Genomic DNA, 21090 nt, shown 5'->3' on the forward strand with positions numbered 1-21090 from the left:
TCCTTTTCCCTCCATCTTGTCTTCTCCTTACCATTTTTTAATCTACTTTACAATGCTGCCCTGAATTGCACAGAAGGAGTATCCCTGGGAAAACCAAGCCTTCACAACTTTGTCTGTGAAGAAGTGGTCCCTTCACTCAGGCTCTGTATTGTCCTTCTGGACTTCCTTTCCCAACTGGTCAGATTTATGGGGGAGGAAAAATATAACAATCCCCCAAGGTCTCCTCCACTTGTTCATATGTAAGCCAGGAGGACAGGACCTTCATGTCCCAAAATAAGAGGAAGTCATTGAGAAGGGAATCTGAAGGGGACTTTTGCACTTGCTGCTGTGCTACAGAAATCCATGTAACACTTAAAATGATAACTGTTTTGGCATGACGTCTACCATGGACTCCCTTGTAGCCATGTGAATCAGGAGTTAATTCAGCCCACGCCTCAGTGGAGCAGTAACTTGTAAATCCCCAAGCAAGTGTGACGAGTGCAAGCAAAATACTCAGAGTTTCAAGAGTTATTTCTGAGCGACTTAAAGCTTGCAGGGGGGTAGGGGATGGCACTGTACAGATTTACCTAAAAAAGCAGAGCGCCAGACAAAGTTTTTATCTAGCATTGTCTCAGAACTGCTAACACGCAGTAGAACTATAAATAATTTTACTAGCCTCACATTTACTTTCAATGGTAACTGCATATCTCTGTGGTACTGCTGTAATCCTAGACTGTATCTGGGTCTAAATGACATGACAATTCATTGGCCAAGTTGCTCAAAACAAAATCAACCCAAAACCACTTTGCAGAAAACACATCCACATAATACCAGCTTTTGGAGTGCTGCCTTTAACCTTGTCCGTGACTGTGAATCTCTCGAGGATCAGATCCGATGATCGCAAAGAAACACAATGCTTTTTTAGCATCTGTATTAGCAAGAGCATGCTTATTACATCGTGCATATTTCTAAACCAAATGAACTCCTGGAGCTGTGCAGAAAGAGCCAAGAGCCCTCTCGTCCCTCCTCTCCCCCCACATTACTGTTGCAATAATTGTTAAGACTTCACGTGGGAAGCTCCATAAATCAAACCCCTCGGGATTTATTCCCTAGAACTTGCTGTTCCACAGCCTACTCTATAGTATTTTCAAGTGCAGACCAGGCAAACCAGAGAACTTAAAAGGCAAAAGCAGCAAGAGCTGAAATGAGAGTTAAAAGGGTCTCTACAATGAATGCCAAGAGGGAGCTTCATCCAGAAAACCACCTTAAAAAAGTCCCTTCTTTTCTCCAAGTATGCTGCATCCAAGGTCACCCAGTTCTACTAAAACATAAAAACTCACCCGAGGTAGATTAGGCCACTACGTGATGCCACTCCTGCAATGACTGAAGGCATGGGGAATGCAGCTCAGATAAAATTATAGCTCTTACTATGGCGAGCACATTGGCTGTTGCCTGCACGGAGGCCAAGAGTTGGTTAAGAGACTGGTCTGAGGAGATCTGCTTTAAGAAGTCTGAGAAATTTTTGTCATGAAAAACTAAATATGGGAAGGCATCAGCTGCTAAAAACAAACAGAGAATAGTGTGTAAGATGTGTCATACCATCCGCAAGCTGCTTGCAGGACAAGGCATCGTCAAGGTCCTTGGCAGTTGATGGATCAATGGTGAAGATGCATTCTTTCCTATCAAAGAAAAAAAGGGAACTTATCCTCTAGTTGGGGAAAAGGCACCAAACAAAGACCAGTGGGAAAGCCCAGCCAACAACAGTGACACTTTTTGGCAGACTGAGGTTGCTGTATCATGTTACACCTTTCAATGTAATTGCTTCTCCCCTTCCTGCGATCCACACTCCCTCAGAAGCAACCTTCTCCCCCAAAAAAGGCATGTGGAATAGTGGTGCAATTAGTGAATGGCAATAAAGGTTACTTTTCTGTTTTTTTCAAGAACAGTTCAACTTATGCAGCTCTTATTTAATTCTCCTATGTCTACGTCAAACCACCTAGACATAAAAACCACCTAAAGAAACCTCTGGGAAAGCCCGTGGGCATTGCGATTTCTTTCTGACCAGGGTGACTCTTTCCAGCGGGGTGTTCTGCAGGCTGGTCCTAAGTCAATGTTAAGTTCAGCTGAGGGATGTTGGGTGTCTTACAATTTAAAAATGACCAACCTTGGCCCAGGGGTCTGATCCTAGGAGAAGGCCTGTGAAGCTAGGAAACAACCGAGCAGAAGGCATTACAAGTACATGGCAGGGCAGGCAAAAAGTGAGGGGCTAAAAAGGTAAGCCAGTGGAGGAACTCAAAGCACATTAACGTATCCAGACTTTCAAAATGGTCAGGAGACTATACCAGCCAGACATATGTTTGCTTGTGTGGTGATGATCTGATGACTAGCAATGGCATTTTACTCTTCTGGGCCCAGCAGAGTTTTGCAGTGCTCCCTTAATGACAGTACTTGTAGAACAGAAATTCAGGTAGGAATAAAAACATAAGAGAGTCCATAAGCAGAATAAAGTTATGAATGTAACGTGGTGGGAACACCTCCACCATCTGATGGAGAAAAGTTTTATGAGGAGCAAGTCAGTGGGTTGCAGAAATACCAGCCAGCAGACATGTCCCCCCACACAGCAAGCTGGTGGAGAGTGGCCTGGGAAAATGGATTTCTTGGAGAATTGCACTAGAGTGAAAAAAAAGATTGCCCCTGACTGTAAGAGCTAAATAAATCAGGAATAAATATCACTTCTTTGTAAGGCCTGAATGCTTATAAAGGAAGCCGGGTGCAGCAGCCTCTTTAATACCACGGACAAATCTAAAGGGAAAAGATTTTATGCTGTTTCAAACCTAAGCTGGCAGCCCACAAAGTGAAATCAAGTGAAAAAGATGTTTCAGGCTCAGTACAGGTCTTTGCAAAGACGCCGTCCTGCATAAATTGGTTTATGGGATTGTGTGCAAGAGCAGCAATATTAGGCTTCTCTAGGAAAAAACGAGTTTGAAAAAGATTTAAATCAACAAGAAGCTCCAGGGAAATTAGAGAAGGAAGGGGATGGTAAGCTAAGGTTGCTAATGAGAATTAACAGACCAACTTTTCAGCATCCAGTCCATGCTAGAGATCCTCCGAGCCTCTGAAAAATGTAGTCTCTTCCCCAAAGTGCTTACAACTAATAGAAATCTACTCTGCATATTATGACGAAAGAAGCAATGGGAAATCTATCTAGGTAGATAGCAGTTGTGGCTCCAAGGCCTCAAAATAGACAAAACACAGTGTCTTACTCCCAGAATCATCACATTTAAATGAGTGCACTTTTGCAGGATATGCCAGCGAAGTCTAAGCTTCGGCCCAGAGCTTGAAGTGCCTGAATATGAATCATGCTAAATGCCCGTCAGCCCCTCAAGCCAGGGCGGAACAAATCCCACTGACTTCCTGCCCCACAGGGTGGATTGTGCCCGGATTTGACTATAAAAAAAATAAAAGAAACACAGGTTGTAAGCACTGGGGAACTGGAGTGAGATAAGTGCTGCAGTTTTTATTTCTGTTTTTCATCTTCGGGATAAGGTCATGCCCTACCAACATACGTGGATCTAAGTCGGACTCCGACAGCCGTCCTTGGTCTGGCCAATTCCTCTCTAAAACAAGCCATCTCCATTCAGAGGCTATTCCCTTTTGGAGATAATGAGGAACAAAGAAGTTCTTTACACTTCCATTACCCCAGAAATCCATGGTGTACAGAGCAAGCAGAGGAGCTGGGAGGAGATGACAATTTAATTGTAATGCCATACTGTCCAAAACAGATGCCCAGACTACAGCTACAAGGGCCTCATGGGCTTAGCAGGTTTTAACATCCCCACGTGATCTCACACACTCACAAGGAGGCCTCTGTCACGGCTGTTTTTCTAGCCCTTGTATCAGCATAATAATTACATGTGATGGAAGCATCTGTCGCTATTTGACTGACGTCACCTTGCAGTTGTACGATTCGGTGCGGCGCACAGATTTTTCAGAGGCACAAAAACAGATTCTCCCCAATGCCTGAAGAAGGGTGGTTGTGCCCAAAAGCTTGCAAAGAACAAATTTTCCAACTATTTAGTTGGGCTAATAAAAGATACCACAGAACTGTGTCTGCCTATGTCCTTAGACCAACACGGCTACAACCAACAGCCCCAAAACCAGTTGAGCATCAACTCCCAGTTGAAAATCTCCCCCTTGATATGTTAGCTCACCCACCTAGAACAAGGCTGCCTAATCCTCAGATAAATGTTGGTTTCTGATACTTCATGGGCATCCACACAAAACAGAGCTAGACAGCGACCCTGGAAGATCTGAGAGCTCCTCGACTGTACTGAGGTGCCGATCTCCTCACAGTCTAGCTCTCCAGCACTGAGAACCAACCAGTTTAACAACCTGCAAACTGTCTTGCTTCCACAAATGCATATTCCTTAAATTAAAAGTCCATCCATGAATGGAATTTCAAAGTGATCTCATTTCAAGGGACGGTGCTTGCATAACGTCTCTATTTGCCCTTCCTCCCAGTGTCATTTCTGGATGCAGTGAGCGCCGACTCTCCAGATACGAATATGCCGGTAAGGCACAAGGCCACCACTAACCCAGCACTACGGCTATGGCTATTACAGATGAAACGCCCCAAAAAAGCCAGACTGCAATTGTAGACAGCATTAAACTGAAACCGCCTGCTCGCTTCACACTGACAAGTCTTTTTAAAAAAAAAGGATTAAGAGCTTCTTAAAAAAGTGAGCGGGGGTTCTTGTTTCAACAGAATAGGGCAGTTCTCCCAGCTGTTTAGGGCTGCAACCACAAATGCCTGCCACCCATAACGATTTTGTAGCTCCAGGCGGCTTAAAAATTAATAGACTGGTTTCAACAAAGTGCATATTTGAAATCTGCGCTGGAAAGAAGTGAACGTAAATACGCCGGTGCCAAACTCTGAACACATTTATACAGCGTAGTAACTAATGAGACTGCTTTGCTTTTGAGAGACCCAGCCAATTAAATCTATTGTAGAGGTCAATGATGGGGCCTGAGTTCATAAGAGTGCAAACCTGCAGGGATTGTTGTATATGCTTCCAGGCTCTACAGTGCGCTACCAGATGCATTTCATCAACCCTAACCCGGGATCGGCAATCGCTGCTACCCGACTTGACCCTGATGTTATGCTCCCAGAATGAGGGATTTACTTTCCCACGTGCAGGAGTGAACAGGGGCCTGGTCAGGCAGAGCTGATGCCCATCCGTGCACGGTACTCGGAGCAAATTCAAAGCCCTTTCTCTTTTGGTAACTTTCCAGATTTGAGCCTGGAGGCTTCACTGGCAGTGCTGCCCTACAAAAAGATGGCAGAAGCAGGTGTAGAAAGTGACTCTGCAAGCAGTTCTGCAGAATAAGGGCCAAGGGGTAACAGCCATGGTACAGCAGGCCCATACGCTGAAGATGTGCTCATCTTCCGCAGCAGTGTTCAAAGGTTACAGCAAAATGCTATCTCTGCTGCAGGCCGGGAGACCTAGAAAGTGTTTTAAATTAATTCCGTCTGCCAGGAACTGCACCGTTATTAAAGATGTCCCAGGCCACTGCGGGATCCACAGCTGGGCTGCTACAAAAAGCAGAGGCCCATCTAACAGCACTTTGCCTAGGCGCATTGTCTGAAAACCCTGTTAGTATTGAGGGCGGATGAGGCTTCAGACAAACAGATCCAGCCTCTGCTATCTCCTCTGCTCCTTCCTCCAAGTTCCCAACATCACCCCATATCTGCACGGTGTTTTGGACAGCATTGGCCCGTCCAAAACTCCAAACCACTGCAAGAGAAACAGTCGCACCACCCGAGTCTGCTGAAACGACCGCCAGTGCTGCAAACCAAACCATCTCCCTGCCTCAGGCACCAAAATCAATGAAGATGATGGCAGACTCCTGACTTTGAAACCCTCAGAGGGGAGATGGGTCACTGCCTGCTACCTCCCAGTGACTCCTGGCAGAGCAAAAAGCTCAAAAACCCTCACCTATCCCCAGCAGGGCCAATCCCTCTCTCTGGCACCAAGAGATCTCAAAAGGATCGGAGCATGAGCTGAGCAAGGGCAAAACCACTTGAAGACAGCTTTTTAGTCATAAAACTCAAAGCAACAGCAACTTTTATGCACCTTTCAACGAAGACACCGACTGTGCAAACAAATGCTATGGCTGTGCGCATCCTAATTTATGGCTATCACTAATGTCTACAGATTGCATGCTGCTGTCAAGCTCGTGGGGGCCGCTGCAGTAGCCCTGTGGGGAGGTGCGGGGATCCTCCTTAAAAAACCCACAGGAACCATCTCTTATCGTCGTTGCAGCTAATAAAAATCTGTTTTGTCCATTTAAATGTGTCAAAACATACTTTCAAAAAGTTACAGGATGTTCCAAAAGGGCTTGTTCCAATATACACACCACTCAGCTAGCTGAAGGAAGCTGGTTCAGGAGATGGAGATGTGCAGGGAGTTGAGAGTTTTTCCGGTCTTCGAGCTGAAAAGGCCCAGAGATAAATGCGCGACTCTGAGCCCTCAACTTTGCTGCGCTGACTGAAAGCAAGCAGCTCCACATGGAAACCCGCTCTTTACAGGAGCTCTTTTAGCCAAAACAAGTCTATATGCAAAAGTGGACACGCTCTGATGCGGTGCTTTTCTTGATGGAAAAATATTCTTGTTTCCACCCTCCCCCTAGGTTGAGCATGTGCGCCTAGGCTAGAAAGCTTCTACGACAATGCTGTGTTGCTGGTCGAGATCGTGGAATTGGTCCTAGCTCCTATAGGCACCAATCCTCCCTTCTTAACGCATCCTCCGAGACTGAATCAGAGACACATACAGCTTTCGTAAGCAACAGCTTACTTCATCAGATGTTGTATCAAATTAACTCTGATTCAGTTCATTTTTTGCACAACTTCAGACTAACCTGGCTAACTACCACTCTCAACACAGCCTTTGCTGCACAGGATGAGTGTCCAGGTGAGCTGCTACAGTATTCAAAGGAGGCTGATTAACAAGGTGACCATACCAATCGAGGCAGAAGACAGCAGTGCCACAAGAGAGGCTAATGGGCTGCTTCCTTCAACCAGATTAAAAAAATAAAAATAAAAAAAACACCTACAGAAAACCAAATAGGACAGGCAGCCTGGTTTACGGGATGGTAATATGCACATGCACATGCTGGTCTATCAATCCCAATTGGAGAAGAAAGGTAATTGAGAACAGTTTCCCATTGCACATCTCACAAAAGCCTTGTTCAAGCAGAGAGGCACGTCTGCCAACCAGCTTATTTATATCATTTTTCTTTTAAAAGGATCTAGGAAAAAAAAAAAACCTGCTGATGTAGCTCTGAAGGCAAGATCAGCACTTTACCACTGAGCCAGAGCTACCCTCAGGGTGACCAAGACAGGCAAGGAGCAAAGGATCGAAACACTCTTGTATTACATTAAGTAACCAGGTGTGTTCATGCAAGAGATTTTGCCATTTTCAAAGGAGAAAAAACACCCTTTTGATGTACAGGTGGCCCTGAAAAGCCTCGTACAATACATTGGTGAACTCGGCTTCCACAGTTCAACAGACTGGTTAGATTCATTAAATGTCGAATGCAAAAAGGCCAGGAGGAACACAGGTCTCAGTGGGGAAGGCGACGTCTTCATCCAAGAGGAAGGCTACTTGGAGCAAGGTGAAGTATTTTGTGTTCCAAGCTACAGCCTCAGCCTGTGAACGGGTGAAGCTCCTGGCAAACCACAAGCCTGGACTGCAGCTGGGCACGGCTCGAGAGTCCCTAAATCAACACGTGGAAAGAAAAAAAAAAACAGCTTGATGCTGGGAAAGAACGAGTGACAGCTTGGACAGAGTGGATATTTCAATTGAATGAAATGTTCAAGTACGGCCACAACAGCCCTCCACCATGCAAGGGAATCGTCCACCTACAGTATTTGGCTGAAGAAACCAGTCAGGTGGAGACGCCAAGCCTTTGACTGTCAATCTCTGATGATTTAATCCCCACAAATGACTGCTGCTGGGTAACAATTCAGAGGACTAAGTGTCCCCAGTATGGTAACAGAAAGCCATAAATGAACCCCACTCTGCTCCCAACCAGATGACCTGTAAATCATCAGGAGTCAAAGGAAATCATAGCTTTGTTATCATAACCACTGCTGGAGATGGACACTGGAGCCCAAGACCCCAGCCATCCGGCCTGGCACCTATCTCTGGCAGTGACAAACAACAGACATTTTAAAAGGATGGTATACGTATGGAGCGTGTCTAGAGTGCTCCATACCCCCGTGGCATCAACCACCAGGGAGGTCAGACAGTACAACCCTGAATTTTCCATTTAACCCCTGCCAGGGGGAGTGGGGTACAAATCAGCAAAGCAGAGAGAACAAATCCACATAGCCAGATTGGCTGCAGACACATGTGCGTGGATGTTTGGTTCCCCAGGGACAACTAGCAGCAGCACATCTTGTGCCGCGCTAGTTGTCCCTGGGGAATGCCTGTGCCACACACCCTCTGGCACACAGCAGACTACCCCGGGTGGGGTAGAAGAGGCTGGGGCCAGCACTGGACTGGCCCCAGCAGCCTTACCTGGGGTCCTGGGGGGTCCCTTGGGATTGCAGCAGTAGCAATCTTGCCACTTGGAGCCTGGCCGGCAGTGGAGCGTGGCTCTAGCCAGCCAAGCTCTGGTTTTGAGTGGCGCACACTGGCCCTGTGCACACTGTCCAGTTTTTTTCCATGGGTTTTTTTGGCCCCTGCACATCCAGGGGTCAACCATCCCACAGCGCTACTCCCTACGCAGTGCAGAGAACAGCTGAACGCGCAGTATGTGGTGCCGCAGACATGTCTATGGTGCCGCATACTGCAAGGCCACACTTGTTTGGACGCGGCCATAAAGAGCGTCCGCATTACTGCATAAATTTTGGAAAGAAAACTTCTTTTGCTCTGTGCCAGCCATCGACCAGGGGTGGGACCACTCAAATGCTAAGACTCTTCTATGCCACCCACCTGAATTCAAGTTCCTCCATGCCAGCCACTTAGTTACTATGCAAATCCCCTGGCTTTGTCCCAAAACTGGTGCTCTCAGTCCAAAGTCTTTGATCTTTGACATTCGTCAGTAATGCTTCCTGCCTGTTCGAGGCAAAATAAATCACCCCAAATGACCGTCAAATGAAACGAGGAATTCATTAGGCACTACAGTCCATGCGCGCTCCTCTCAAAGACGGATGCCATCAGAGGGGTTTCAGTTGCGCACGTGCCTTTCCAAGACAACGCAGAGCTGCATTGAACCCGACGGACTGCCTAAATTTGGTTCGAAGCATCACTTAACCGTAAAAACCTTTCATCAGGGGTTCCTGAAGCGCTGGCCTGAAACGTCTACAAAAGCATTACGTGTTTCAAGAACACCAGCCTGCTGTGGCTTCAGTCAGTGGTTGGAGGGGAAAAGGTAACGACCATCATTTTGTTTATGAACGTTGAGGTATTGTGGGCCTTGTTTAAACGGATCTGTCAGCACTAAGACATTTACAGGGAGAGTGACTGCATGTCTAGACTCTTGCAACGCATTTTCCTTCTTCCAGGGACTCCTCCAATTGTCTTGCTCTCTTCTCTTGGCGAAGGCGAACAATGGGTGGGTGTGAACACAATTCAGTGCAGCGGCCTGGCTTCCCCTTACTATAGCTCGGTGCCGGCGTTTGAAAATTAACTGGCGAAAACAATTTTAGACTTGCCACTTCTCAGGCCATCTCGAGGACCCTGCTGGGCTCCTTCTCAGAAAAAAAAAAAAAAAAATCTAAACAGACATCATTTCTCAGGTCTGGAAACAGTCGCTCTCATTCGGGAATAGGCGTCCCAGTGTTGTCAGCTTGCTTCAGTGAAAGCTAAGAACATTTTTTCACGCAACAGGCTGATTGTTATGGCAACCACAAAAATGAATCTCATTCTTCAACCACAAATGAACCCAAGGAGAAGACGGTGCCTGTGCAGGCTTCCTATGAAATACCAATGAGCGCAGGTCCTATTCCTATAGATGTTCATCACTCAAATGGACATGAAATACTCCTTTCCAAAAGGAATTTCAGACAATGGTCTCTGTCTGCACAGTCTAAAGTCTCCAACACTGCTTGCCAAAGATACCTATTGCTTCACATCTCTGCCTACTGCACTGACCGCTCAACCTTTGGCAGCTTTCAGTTAAACCCCAAGACAGCTGCTTAGAAGAGAGGTTCTCAACAGGATTTAACACAAGGGACGTGTACAACACAAGCACATATAGCCTAGAGAACGTACATCCAGCAAAAGCGATCTGCATGTCATCTAACTTTTCCTCTCTGTACATGAAAAGTCTGCTGTAAAATTAATTTGAGAATAATCGGGAGGAGACAGAAAATTTGTCCTACCTCAAAATACGATTGGCAAAAGCAATGCAAGAATCCACTGCAGCAGGTAGCAAACGCCAGAAGTCCTGTCTGAGGATGTCAAACCAGAGCTGGCCTTCATAATTTTTCCATGTTTATTTTTTAGTTAAAGCCTGCCTTCACTCAAAGAGCAGATCCCAGTCCAGCTGCCAATGGCCCCCTGATGTATAACACAACTGCAATCATCGACACTGGAGTTTCCACAAAAGCAGGCTCCCCCTATTGCCGAACCGGGATCCGGTCCAGTGGTGGACTCATGGCTTCAGCTTAAGGTGAAAAATGTCCTAAGGTGAAATATGAGGCCTGGTAACAAAAACCGAGCTACTGAAAAAGCCAGGATGCTACAAAGAGATCAGAGAGTCTTTCCGGGACTCAAACCCAGCAATATTTCTACAAGTTGTGCTACAGTTGTGCCTCAAACGTAATGAGCTTTCCATAGAGGAAGAAGAGCGGGAGTGTAACTGAAAATGCTCTTGCATCACACAAACTTTTCTAATCATAGATTCACAAAAGCTAGAAATGGAAGAGACGTTAGGTCACGCGTCTCCCAGGGGCCAGCACCGGCCAGCTCTCGCCAGCATGTTTGGAAGGACTTTGTTCCATCTAGGATTAACCACCCGAAACCATGGCCACGGGGCTCCCCAAACTGCCTACGGGAGTCTATGCCACCCCCTAATTTAGGAAGCCAGAAACCATTTCCTCTTGTGTCTGGTCTACTTATCCTAGTCATGTCTCTTTCTAAATAATTCCTACCCTACCTTGATGGTTCATAAGTGTCTAGTCTTTTTGCTGACTATCACACGGTTAAGAGCTAATCCTTGCAAATCAATCCTTGCAGCCCGTGGCTTAGTTTTGTGACTCTTTCCTGACCGATTTCTCTCTTTCAGGGCAGACGGGGCTGTGGCACACTTCTCAAATGCAACCCTCCGATTTCCCGGAAACCAGATTCTTTCAGGTGCCACATCCAGTGATTCCAGTTTTCTGGGCATAAAAAGAACCTGAAACCCTTCCTCCAAACAGGCCAGGCCTCTCAGCCATTTCGGTGAGGACGACGAACTAAACCCCCAGGCAATGAAGGCAAGGGAAAGAAAGAGCATGGTCTTGTTGCTTTAGCTGTCCAAAAGCACTGAAGGGGCAGGGGGCTAGGGAGCCATCATGGTGCCTAATCATGGACTTCCCAACACATATTCAACCATCTCACCAAGTGCCCTGACTTTAAGGGGCAAAGCACCCATAACCCCCCCCCCCATGAAGCCGATGGAAACTGCAGTGGTTCAGACATTCACCTTTGGAGGTGCAGTCTCTTTAATTAGCTGACGGGGCAGAGGTGATGCAGGGACTAAGGCACATGGTTGACAGCCCAGGGGTTACATGTTCAAGGCCACAGCAGACGTCAGATTGCAACAAATCTGCAAACTCTCCCTTGAGAAACCCTGTAAACCCATGCCCTGTGATAGCAGGGTGAGGCTTGCTCTACTTCTGCTTGACAAAGCTCTCTGTAGTGGAAAACCTCCAGGGAATAAGATGTTTAATGATGGTTTATCTGCCTTATACCCTTTTCAAGTCCTTAAAGCCTTCCACCTGCCTGGAACAGACATCTGCTTCGCAGGCTGGCCCCCCTTCACCCTACTCCTTCGTGCACTGCCGGGGGAAGGCAGCTGCTGCTGTTAGCACTGGCTCCAATTTTATCAGCCCACAATCTACTTGCACACACCTCCTTACGACTCTGCGGCAAAGTCTTTAATATAAACGCTGCTAATCCCTAATCCCATCTACACCCCTCCTCAAAGGCGGCACAGGAGTGGGCAGAATAGCAACGCCGGAGCCATCCCGCTGCCGCTGCCAGCAGTTTCCAGTTACAAACAGTGCCCGGAGCAGAGCCTCCCCGTCCAGAATAGGACGTAAAGACCGGAGGAAGCACCTCTTCTTTTCCTACTTCTCCCCATAAGATTTTTAAAGGAGCAGCTGAAGTTGCTATTTACTCTGTAATGATGACCTTTAGTAGCTTCAGCCATGGATGAAAGACCTTTGAGGACATCACAGTTTGTGACCGATAGGTTATATCTTAAAAATATGAACTCTAAGGCTTCTTCACAAGGGTAGAGCTTTTTGTTTGCAAGACCAACAACTTTCATGAGGTCTCATCTGCAGGGAAACAATGCTCATTGATAGCTTAATGCCAGCTGTAATAAAGCCTCATTGATTTTTGCTTTGCAGGATGTTCAGTATTTAGCGTTAGCACCAAGGCTGCCCTTTTTGCTCAGGGGGCGACTTTTCCAAGTTGATCAAGTGAAGAACATTTCAGCTCCTTAGACACCTATTAACTGTGCAGATAGTTCACTGCTTCTCGCCACAACACCCTTTCCCTACTCCGTATTTTTAGCTCATTGTTTTCTATTTTGGCAGCTGAGAAACTGCACTTGGTAATTTTACCTCCAGCTTCATATTTCTTCTTAAAAGTGAATACAATGTCCTGTTTATAATAATAAAAATCGCTAGTTGGCAGGATGACATCAAATGGAAAAAAAGAGAAAGCAACTGGAAAATTGAGAGCAAGCAATTTTGAGTGCCAAGTTTCACATTTGTAATGGTCCAGAGGAGGTCACTGGGCTCACTTGTGAGGTGAATGGTAAAGAAATAGATCTCCTCGAGTTCTTCCATGTTAGACTGTATAAACCATCTTGACTCGACCCAGGTTTAGTGCCTTCCAAAAGAGTGACGTTAGACATTTTCCACAGTAACACCAACAATGGGAGACATGCAAAAGGCAAAATTGCTTTGCAAAGAACGGCCTTTTTTCTCTCTCCAATATTTAGGTTTTTGTTTCCCACTATGATTGGACTTTCCTGGCTTTAGTTCCTTGTCCCAGTTTAGCCGTAAAGGAAACAAAAAAGATATGAATGAAATTAGAAACATTTGGAACAAGCCTTAGAAATAGCTTTTGGGTTTCTTAAAGTTCTGGCTAAACCTCTTCAAACTGTTTCCTCCTGTGACCCCCCAGGGCCCCTCACCTACCCCTGAAATCTGCATTTCCTTTTTTGCCGTGACCTCCTCCTCTCTTCTAGTGAGGTTTTGTACGGCACCACTGAGATGCTCAGTACAAAGCAAACAAGGAAATGAGAAGTACGGGTCAAAGCCCTAGAAAAAGCCAGAAAATGGCTGAATGTGCAAGAACTTGCCTCTGCTACACCATTCCTCCGGTTGCTTCGTGTTACTTTGAAACTGTAAATGGAGTATTCCTCTTCTGCAACTATTTTCCCCATTTGATTAAGAAATATTAGTTCTAATCAATTTGAGTTTAAAAAAAAAAAAACGGGAATGTGGGTCCTATTTGTCATGACATTGAAATGCTACAGAGCAGACCTTCCATCAATTATGTCAAACTTCCTGCAGAGAACGCCTGCTTTCAGTTCACGGTGACAACACTTAACATTTATCTTGTACTTTGCATTACAGGGCCTCCATGTTCTGTGCAAACAATTAAGCTCAGAGCTTCTATGAAATATTTGTCTCATTTTACAAATAGATAAAAGGAAGTAAAGTGAGGTCAAAAGCTTGCCCAAGATAATACCGTAATCAACAGCAGGGCAGGAACTAAAACCAAGAGCAGCAGGGACAGTTTATAACTGGCTACAGGTTTTATTCATTAGAAACTATGAAAGTATTTTTAAAACCTTTTCTTTTTGGTTTTTAATTACATTACTAGAAGATTTGCTTTTATTTTTACTTATTGAAGCAACCACCTGCAAGGTCTATTGATAGGGCAGAAAAGCCAGTCCAGCAAGCATGGCAAGAGGGCACATACCTTTTTAAAAAAAAAAAAAAAGGGAATGAAAGACCAGAGAGAAAACAATTTGGGAAGTGTGTTTACAAAACAATACAAACAAACAAAACAACTCCCTTACACTGATTAACATTAGCATCCGCCATGAATGCTTCAGACATACTTTCCATTTTGTCCTAAATGGCATTCAGTCCCAAATCCTCTCTTTTAAGAGTTCCCCATTGGGAACCATGAAGGATTGCAAAGATTCGTTGAAACAGTGAAATGATGTCTGTGATGAGACTATTCCCAATGAGAAGAGAACAAAGATGTGTTTAGAAACCAGTCTTTTCTCGTTTGCTAGAAAATTAGCTTCCGAAGCAGGGGGAAGACGATAAGGTCAATACATGAAGAACTTAACACTTCCCACGCCGATGCAGTCAGCCGTGTTAGAAGTCAAGCTGATGCCTGCCTCCTGCCCAGCGCTTGACAGAGAAGTACTCGGCACCACTCAGCTGGGTAGTCGAGCAATAGTCAAGTAATTGCAACCAGCTTCCATACTAAGCTGCATAAATGAGAAGTTAGCCAGAGGAAGCTAGAACAGGTATCATTTTATTTAACAACTTAATCTGTGATTTACAACAGCATAGCGGACCCAGAGACTCCACAGACCCGTCTCACCGCCAATGCTGACGACATGCTATCATAGCGCTGACAGCACGTCCCAATCCTTTCTGGCTACCACCCCACTTATACCAAAACTCAGCCCTTGTAAGTATATATCTGCAGGCCCCAGGACCCCACTTGTAAATCCAATCTCATATGGGATCCTGACCCCTACTCTGGGAACTCCTGGTCTAGAACGGGTTTTTAAATGAACTGTAAGAGGGCTCTAGTTAGAACTGGTCGGGGGCACAACGCATGAAGTGCATTGGCATGAGCCTTTTTTCAAAGGGGTTTTCAGACGGCTCTTTCTGTAGCACGGATGAATCCCTATAACACTGCAGAAGCTCCAGGCAGACGATGTAACGATGTACACACGGTTGGTGATGTCTGACACGCCAAGAGACCCATCAGGTACCTGCATCACACTGACAATCTGCAGTACAATATACGTCGGACAGGTGACACCAATGCAGCTCTTTCAGCACTGGCTCAGTGTCGGGCACTCAGCGAACAGCCACAGGGGATGAGACATTACAGCTCCACAATAAAAAATGCCTGGATTGACCACTGCGCAGTTCAACGTTGGGCCTTTGTGAGGGCAGGAAAGGTGAATGAAGAAGGTAGGTGGAGAAGGTGTCACTTGGTTATGTCTCATCACTTGTCTGAATAAAAAATATCTTCTTTTGCAGTTTGCAAACCTCTCACTGGGACATTGTGACAAAGCACATTAATACTGTGTTTCGCCTCCATGTCCAGATGCAGACATTTCATGCTACCATCATGCGTGTTTAGACAAGAGACTGATCAGTAGCAAGAATGGCAGTTGATAGTAAAGGTCTGAACACATGAAGATGAAATAATTATCTTGGAAATCCTTACGAGGAAAGGTGTAGATTTGAGAGGACAGGTGGAAACAGGTGGATGCACCATCACCGTGAAGGGAGAGAGGAGGATTTAAGTGACGTAACCGCAACAAACGTGACCGAACACCTTGACAAATCTCCATGTAAAATTCAGTATGAAAAAAAAAAATAATCAAGAAATGCACTTAGAGTGGGTTTCCAAGAATGACTGTGTAACTGGAGATGAGTCAAGTTCCTCATCTCATAACAGCGCTGCTGCTACGGCAGAAAGAAAGTAGGGAAAGACTTCTGAAGCACAGCTGAGTGGCCAAAAATAAGATAATTCAAGTGACATCTGCCCTGGACGCGTGCGTTTCTGGTGGAGCCAGACATCTTGTATCATTTTTTAAATCATTCCTGATCTGAAATCCAGTGTCCGAATGTTGACACCAGCCAATAAAGGGTCCAATTCTCCACGGCATGTCACCGCTTCGTGGCAGTGCAATGCCGCTGACTTCACTAGCCACACACCAGTGCTGGAGTGGGGAATTGGTCCAATACTTCTTTTCATCTAGATTGCCGCGCTCTGGAGCTGGGGTGGAAATCTTTGGTAGCTCTGGCAGTAACGCATGAGATGATTGCCTGCTTCCTGCCAAGATCACAGAGAGCTTCACAGGCATAACTTAAGTCTCCCGAGCCTTCTGCAAGGTAGGGAAATAGCATCCATTTCACATAGGGAAAAGCCACATGGAGAAAAAGCTGTTGAACAACTGGCTGCAAAAAGCTTAGGGAGTGGATGGCAGTCAGGAACAGCACCCAAATGTGACTCCAGCTGCTTCATCACCTTCCCCTGCTACCTTTGCCTAGAGACCCAAGTCCTGGCTTTTCACCTGTACAATCCAGATACTCAGTGCTGCGTATGCTCTTAACACATTACATGACCCTTACAGGGAACTACATGGATAAACCAAGAGGGATGGCCTCGCTGTTAGTATACACACACGTGTTCACACCGGCACAGTTAATGGATAGAGCTCTTTCATAAGGGACATGCAAATACTGCATCTTCACCATGATAAACAGGAAAGTTCATTGGACAAAACTCACAATGTCCAGTGCCCTGAGATGCAACAGCAATTGCCGACTCCTCAAAACCCTGCAAAACTCAAACCACTTGGACAGGACGCGGGACATCCTCTGCCTGCCCAAGCCCCAATATAACAAATCAAAAAACCCAAGCCATATTTAGACATGTTCTCAGCCCTGCAGAGCACATCCACTTTAACACAGATCTTTACACCGAACCCTGAATTATCAGCACCAGTAAAAAAAGACAACTTTCTGAGTCTTCAAAACAAATCCTTGCATCAACAGACAGTCTCAGGAAAACTACAGCTCAAGTATTTGCAACATTCTAGGCAAAAACAGCTCTCAGACTTGATACCGCTTTTCAATTGTTGTACCGGAGCCTTAATTTTCTGTCTTTGAAGGGATTATTGAAGACAACGTTCATTACCATACAACATGCTCCCCTAGGCTGATTTTTTTTTTTTTTTTTAAGGGGAGGGCTACTTGCCTAGCTAACAAGGTAGAACCAAGAAAAGTAACCATTACGGTACTGCCTATTAATAATGTGATGAAACACATGGTGCCTGTGAAGCAAAGCACACCCCACATACAGCAATACAAGAACAAGCTGGACACCAAGAAAGGTTTTTGCTTATTACCTTAAATCTCTCCTGTTGGCCAACTCTTCTGGTGGGATGACCCAAGGCAGGCATTGGGGAAGGCACGCAAGAACTTCTTGGGGAAAGTCAGAAAAATCCACACCGTATTCTGTGAGGATCCCCTCTGTTTCTGGTTCAATCTCGCCAGCCTGACCCAGACTTTTGGTCATCTGCCTATGGAAAGCAAGCAAAAAGGGTAAAGCTTTTTTTTCAGTGTGACATTAAGGCAGTTGACTTGCCGACTAAACTCCTATAGAAGCCTGATGCATCTGTGATTGAGCCATTGAGAGCAAGCACATTTTTCCCCCCTTCACTTCTCCCCAAGTGTTGGCATAGGGCTTTGAAGGGAGCAGGACAAAGCCACGAGTTATGTCAGCCGAGGAAGATGTGAAGCACGAGCCAGACTCTATGCCACTGCTATTTTCCATGTCTCATTTTAAGGAGACCGTTTATATGATCAGGTGTTTTGAGCATCACGGGAGTATCCAGTTACAGGAAACTGAAAAACCACCGGACATCGCTACTGCGGCTAAGAGCTCTGTGCTTCTAGCACAAGTCCTATAAATCACTGGCTCTTGACCTCTCTTACACAGGTGACATCTGTGCCATCACTGAGAAGCAAGCCCTGACTACTTGCTCCTGTGCATCGTGCACCACTTGCCAAGAAATGTCATGTTGTCATTAAGGGAAGCTCCGAGGATCTCGGTGTTAGACAAGCTCCTGGAGCAGTGCTAGGCATGCCCCCCACGCTTCTCGCAGCAAACGCCCAACATTTATCCACGTGAAGAACATGGACAGGGAGTGAGTGGGCAGGGCCCATTCCTCAGCAACCATCTCAGGATCCCCATGGAGGTAGCAGATATACCCTGGGGATGCTGTGGCACAACAGAGAAGTTTCAGGACCGTCCCCAACTCTTCCAGCCATCAGAAAGTGGTTTCACCATTCAGGAGCTTTTGTAGCTCAGCTTCTCTGCCTGAAGGCACTTTTCAAAGAGACGAGCAAAGGGCATTGTACGCTCCAGTGCAGCACTGCAATGCTGTAGCTAGCTCTATGTGAGCTGCTGCAGGTACCAGAAGCAGTCTAGCCTGGGCAGCAAGGGACTTCACGTGCTCCTTTGCCCAAATATCCTCTCCTCTCTTACCAGAGCAGCATACTGCACCTCAGCATCAAGCAACTGAACTGTTTCCAGCCATTTTCCAGACTCTTTCAAGGCCTGAGGGCCCCCACATGGTGCTGCTGGCTGGTATCAGCTTTTCCTGCTGGAAAGGGGCTGGGGAATCTGGCTGTGGATGGAGGCAGCATTGGGTCACACATCTAATCATCTTTGATGAGCAGCTCTGCAAATACTTGCGGGAGGCTGCTTGTCTATTATGCCTACAAACCACTTCCATCTGCTCCACTGCAACTCGCACCAAATGTTACGTCCAAAGCCTCTGGCATCAACCCCGTTTCCATTTCTAAGGGGCAAAAGTGACCTGAAAATTGTGATTCTGCATAAATGGGGAGAGAGTTCTTTCCCTACGGAACGAGAAAAGTAGTACTAGAAACTGGAATCTCTGGGGACGAACCTTTCTTTACCTGCTGTGTGAGGAAGGTCAGGATTTTATTATTAGCATAGCGCCACTATTATGAACGGCACCACACAAAGCAAAGGGGACCATGGTTCCTGACCCCAAGGAAATGAGAATCTAAATTTAGAAAAATTCATCAAAGTATGCTAGTCCGGAGAGGAGGAGGATACAGCCTCCATAATAAAGGTTTCAGCAATGTGTGAAATACAATAACATAATATTCACCCTTTTGTCGTAATGTTAATGACTGAGAACTGGCACTAATTACTTTCCTGGTACAGGGCAAAAAAGGGTACTTTCATTCCGACATGCAGGATGCTCTCAGTGTTTCTAATGCACCATAAACTTCTATAACAACTCCATTTGCATGGTGCACAGAAGCTCATCTTCTTTATGAGAAGATACGTTATCGCTCCCCACGATAGGGAGGGCAGTGTCATAAACCTGTCAGATGGGGTGATATGCTGCAAAGGATTGTGCACTTTGCTCCGAGTTGAATGGTAGTTTGCCTTCCCCAGCTTTAAAACAAGAATAAAATGAGTGATAAAAGATCCTGCCCTTGATTGTTTCAATTTTATGGACAATTGTGGCAAAGAAACATGCCTGGCTTTGGCATCTAGCCATAGTTCTCAGTGCTGCCACCTCTATCCTAACCTGATCCTTGTTTTAAATGCCAGTAAACAAGACAGCACTTATATATCTTCCTTTCACTTGCTCAGAGCAGCAGCAACAAAACGCAGACCCGTCAAGTGTCCAGCTGCAGACATGGACAGGCTTGGACTGCGAGAAGTGACGGGCAGGGACAGAACAGCAGCAGCTGAAACTTGGGCCTGGGTCCCTGCAGTGAGCCCCACAAAGGGCAAGGAAGGAGCGTCTCATCTCCCCACCACGCTCTGTGGCCAGAAGAGCAGATATAGGAGGTAAGGGAGAAATGAGGGGATTTGAGGGTGACCCTTTTCGACTTCCCCATCGCTGACACCAAGGAACCAATGGTATCCTTTTCAAGCTCCCATTAATCCCAGCCAGAGCTGAGTGTTGCTCACCCTCTAGAAGATAATCAGACTTCTAGCATCTCTTGAAGTCAGCATTACAAGTCAGAGAAACCACCTTTCCATGCCAGAACGTTTTCCCCGAGTGGATTCTGTAATCCATGTGCTCTTGATCCGTTTACTGAAATTAGGTTATGACCCATACAGAATGAGCAGTATTTGATTACTTAAGAGTTTTGATATAAGGGCTAAGATTAACGTTTGACTGACGATATTTGAGAGAATATTTCTCAAGTACCTGGAAAGAAAATAAAGGGCTTGCAACCAACTTTAATCGGGACCACGTTACAGTCACACAGACGCGACGGCTTGCATCAGAGCTAAATCCGACAGGACAGCACGTGATCAAAGTTCAGGCGTATAGGATAAGAGATGGGTCTAGAGGGAAAGCCAGGCTGTAAATCCACTCCAGGAGCTCCCGTGCCATAAGGGGCAGCAAGAAAAGCTTCCAAACAACAAGAGTCATGTGGGCTGGCTGCAGCCTAGCATTTCCAGCCCAGCTCCTCTGCTTGCAGTGTGCACTGCCCTTGCTTGGATTTTTAGAAAATTTTCAAAGTTAAAATTTTTGAATCGTTGGAGATTTAACGTTTCCTTCTGGTGACGTCAATGGCAGGGCGTTACAGCTCCCTGAGGAGGTCTCGAATACCCATCTACTGACGTCAGGGACAGAGGCAACATCCTGTCATGGAAGAGAGGGGATAAGGCTCCTGCTGCGGTGGGAAGTTTGGGGGAGCATGTAGCCAAGGTATTACTTGAACGTGGTCTTGTCTACCAGGTAACTCAGACACAGTGCTGCAGAGGGGGTGGTGAACAACCTCCACTTGGACTCAGAAGCTGACCCACAAGCAAGTCTCGGTCACAATAATCGCGTGTTCTGGGATCCTGAGCATGCTTCACTAGCCGATATGCAAATATATCCCAGAGATAGTTTACCGTCTTCATAGTTTCATAGTGTTAGCAATGTGATTTCTGCTGAGGTGAGCAAGAGCAGCTAACGTGATACAAGGGTTTAAAGCAGAGAATGGAAGAAAGACGCATGTGACAGGTAAGTAAGAAGAAACGCTGGGAGACGCTGGCCAGCATA

The 21090-nt window shown here is 46.0% G+C and overlaps 1 protein-coding gene across 2 annotated transcripts in view; it reads right to left on the bottom strand.

The window, feature by feature from the left end:
* Positions 1–21090, bottom strand: part of DIS3L2 (DIS3 like 3'-5' exoribonuclease 2) — a 288990-nt gene that overhangs the window by 132537 nt on the left and 135363 nt on the right. For both annotated transcript variants that reach the window (XM_019503424.1, XM_019503425.1), the window contains exons 10-11: positions 17386–17559; positions 1579–1658 (exon numbers count right to left, since the gene is read on the bottom strand). In XM_019503424.1, the coding sequence (XP_019358969.1) occupies positions 1579–1658; positions 17386–17559 (254 nt within the window). The remainder of the gene's footprint in view (positions 1–1578; positions 1659–17385; positions 17560–21090) is intronic.

This window comes from Gavialis gangeticus, unplaced genomic scaffold (genome assembly GCF_001723915.1).
Source record: "Gavialis gangeticus isolate Ggan-Ray unplaced genomic scaffold, GavGan_comp1, whole genome shotgun sequence".
Taxonomy (NCBI): domain Eukaryota; kingdom Metazoa; phylum Chordata; order Crocodylia; family Gavialidae; genus Gavialis; species Gavialis gangeticus.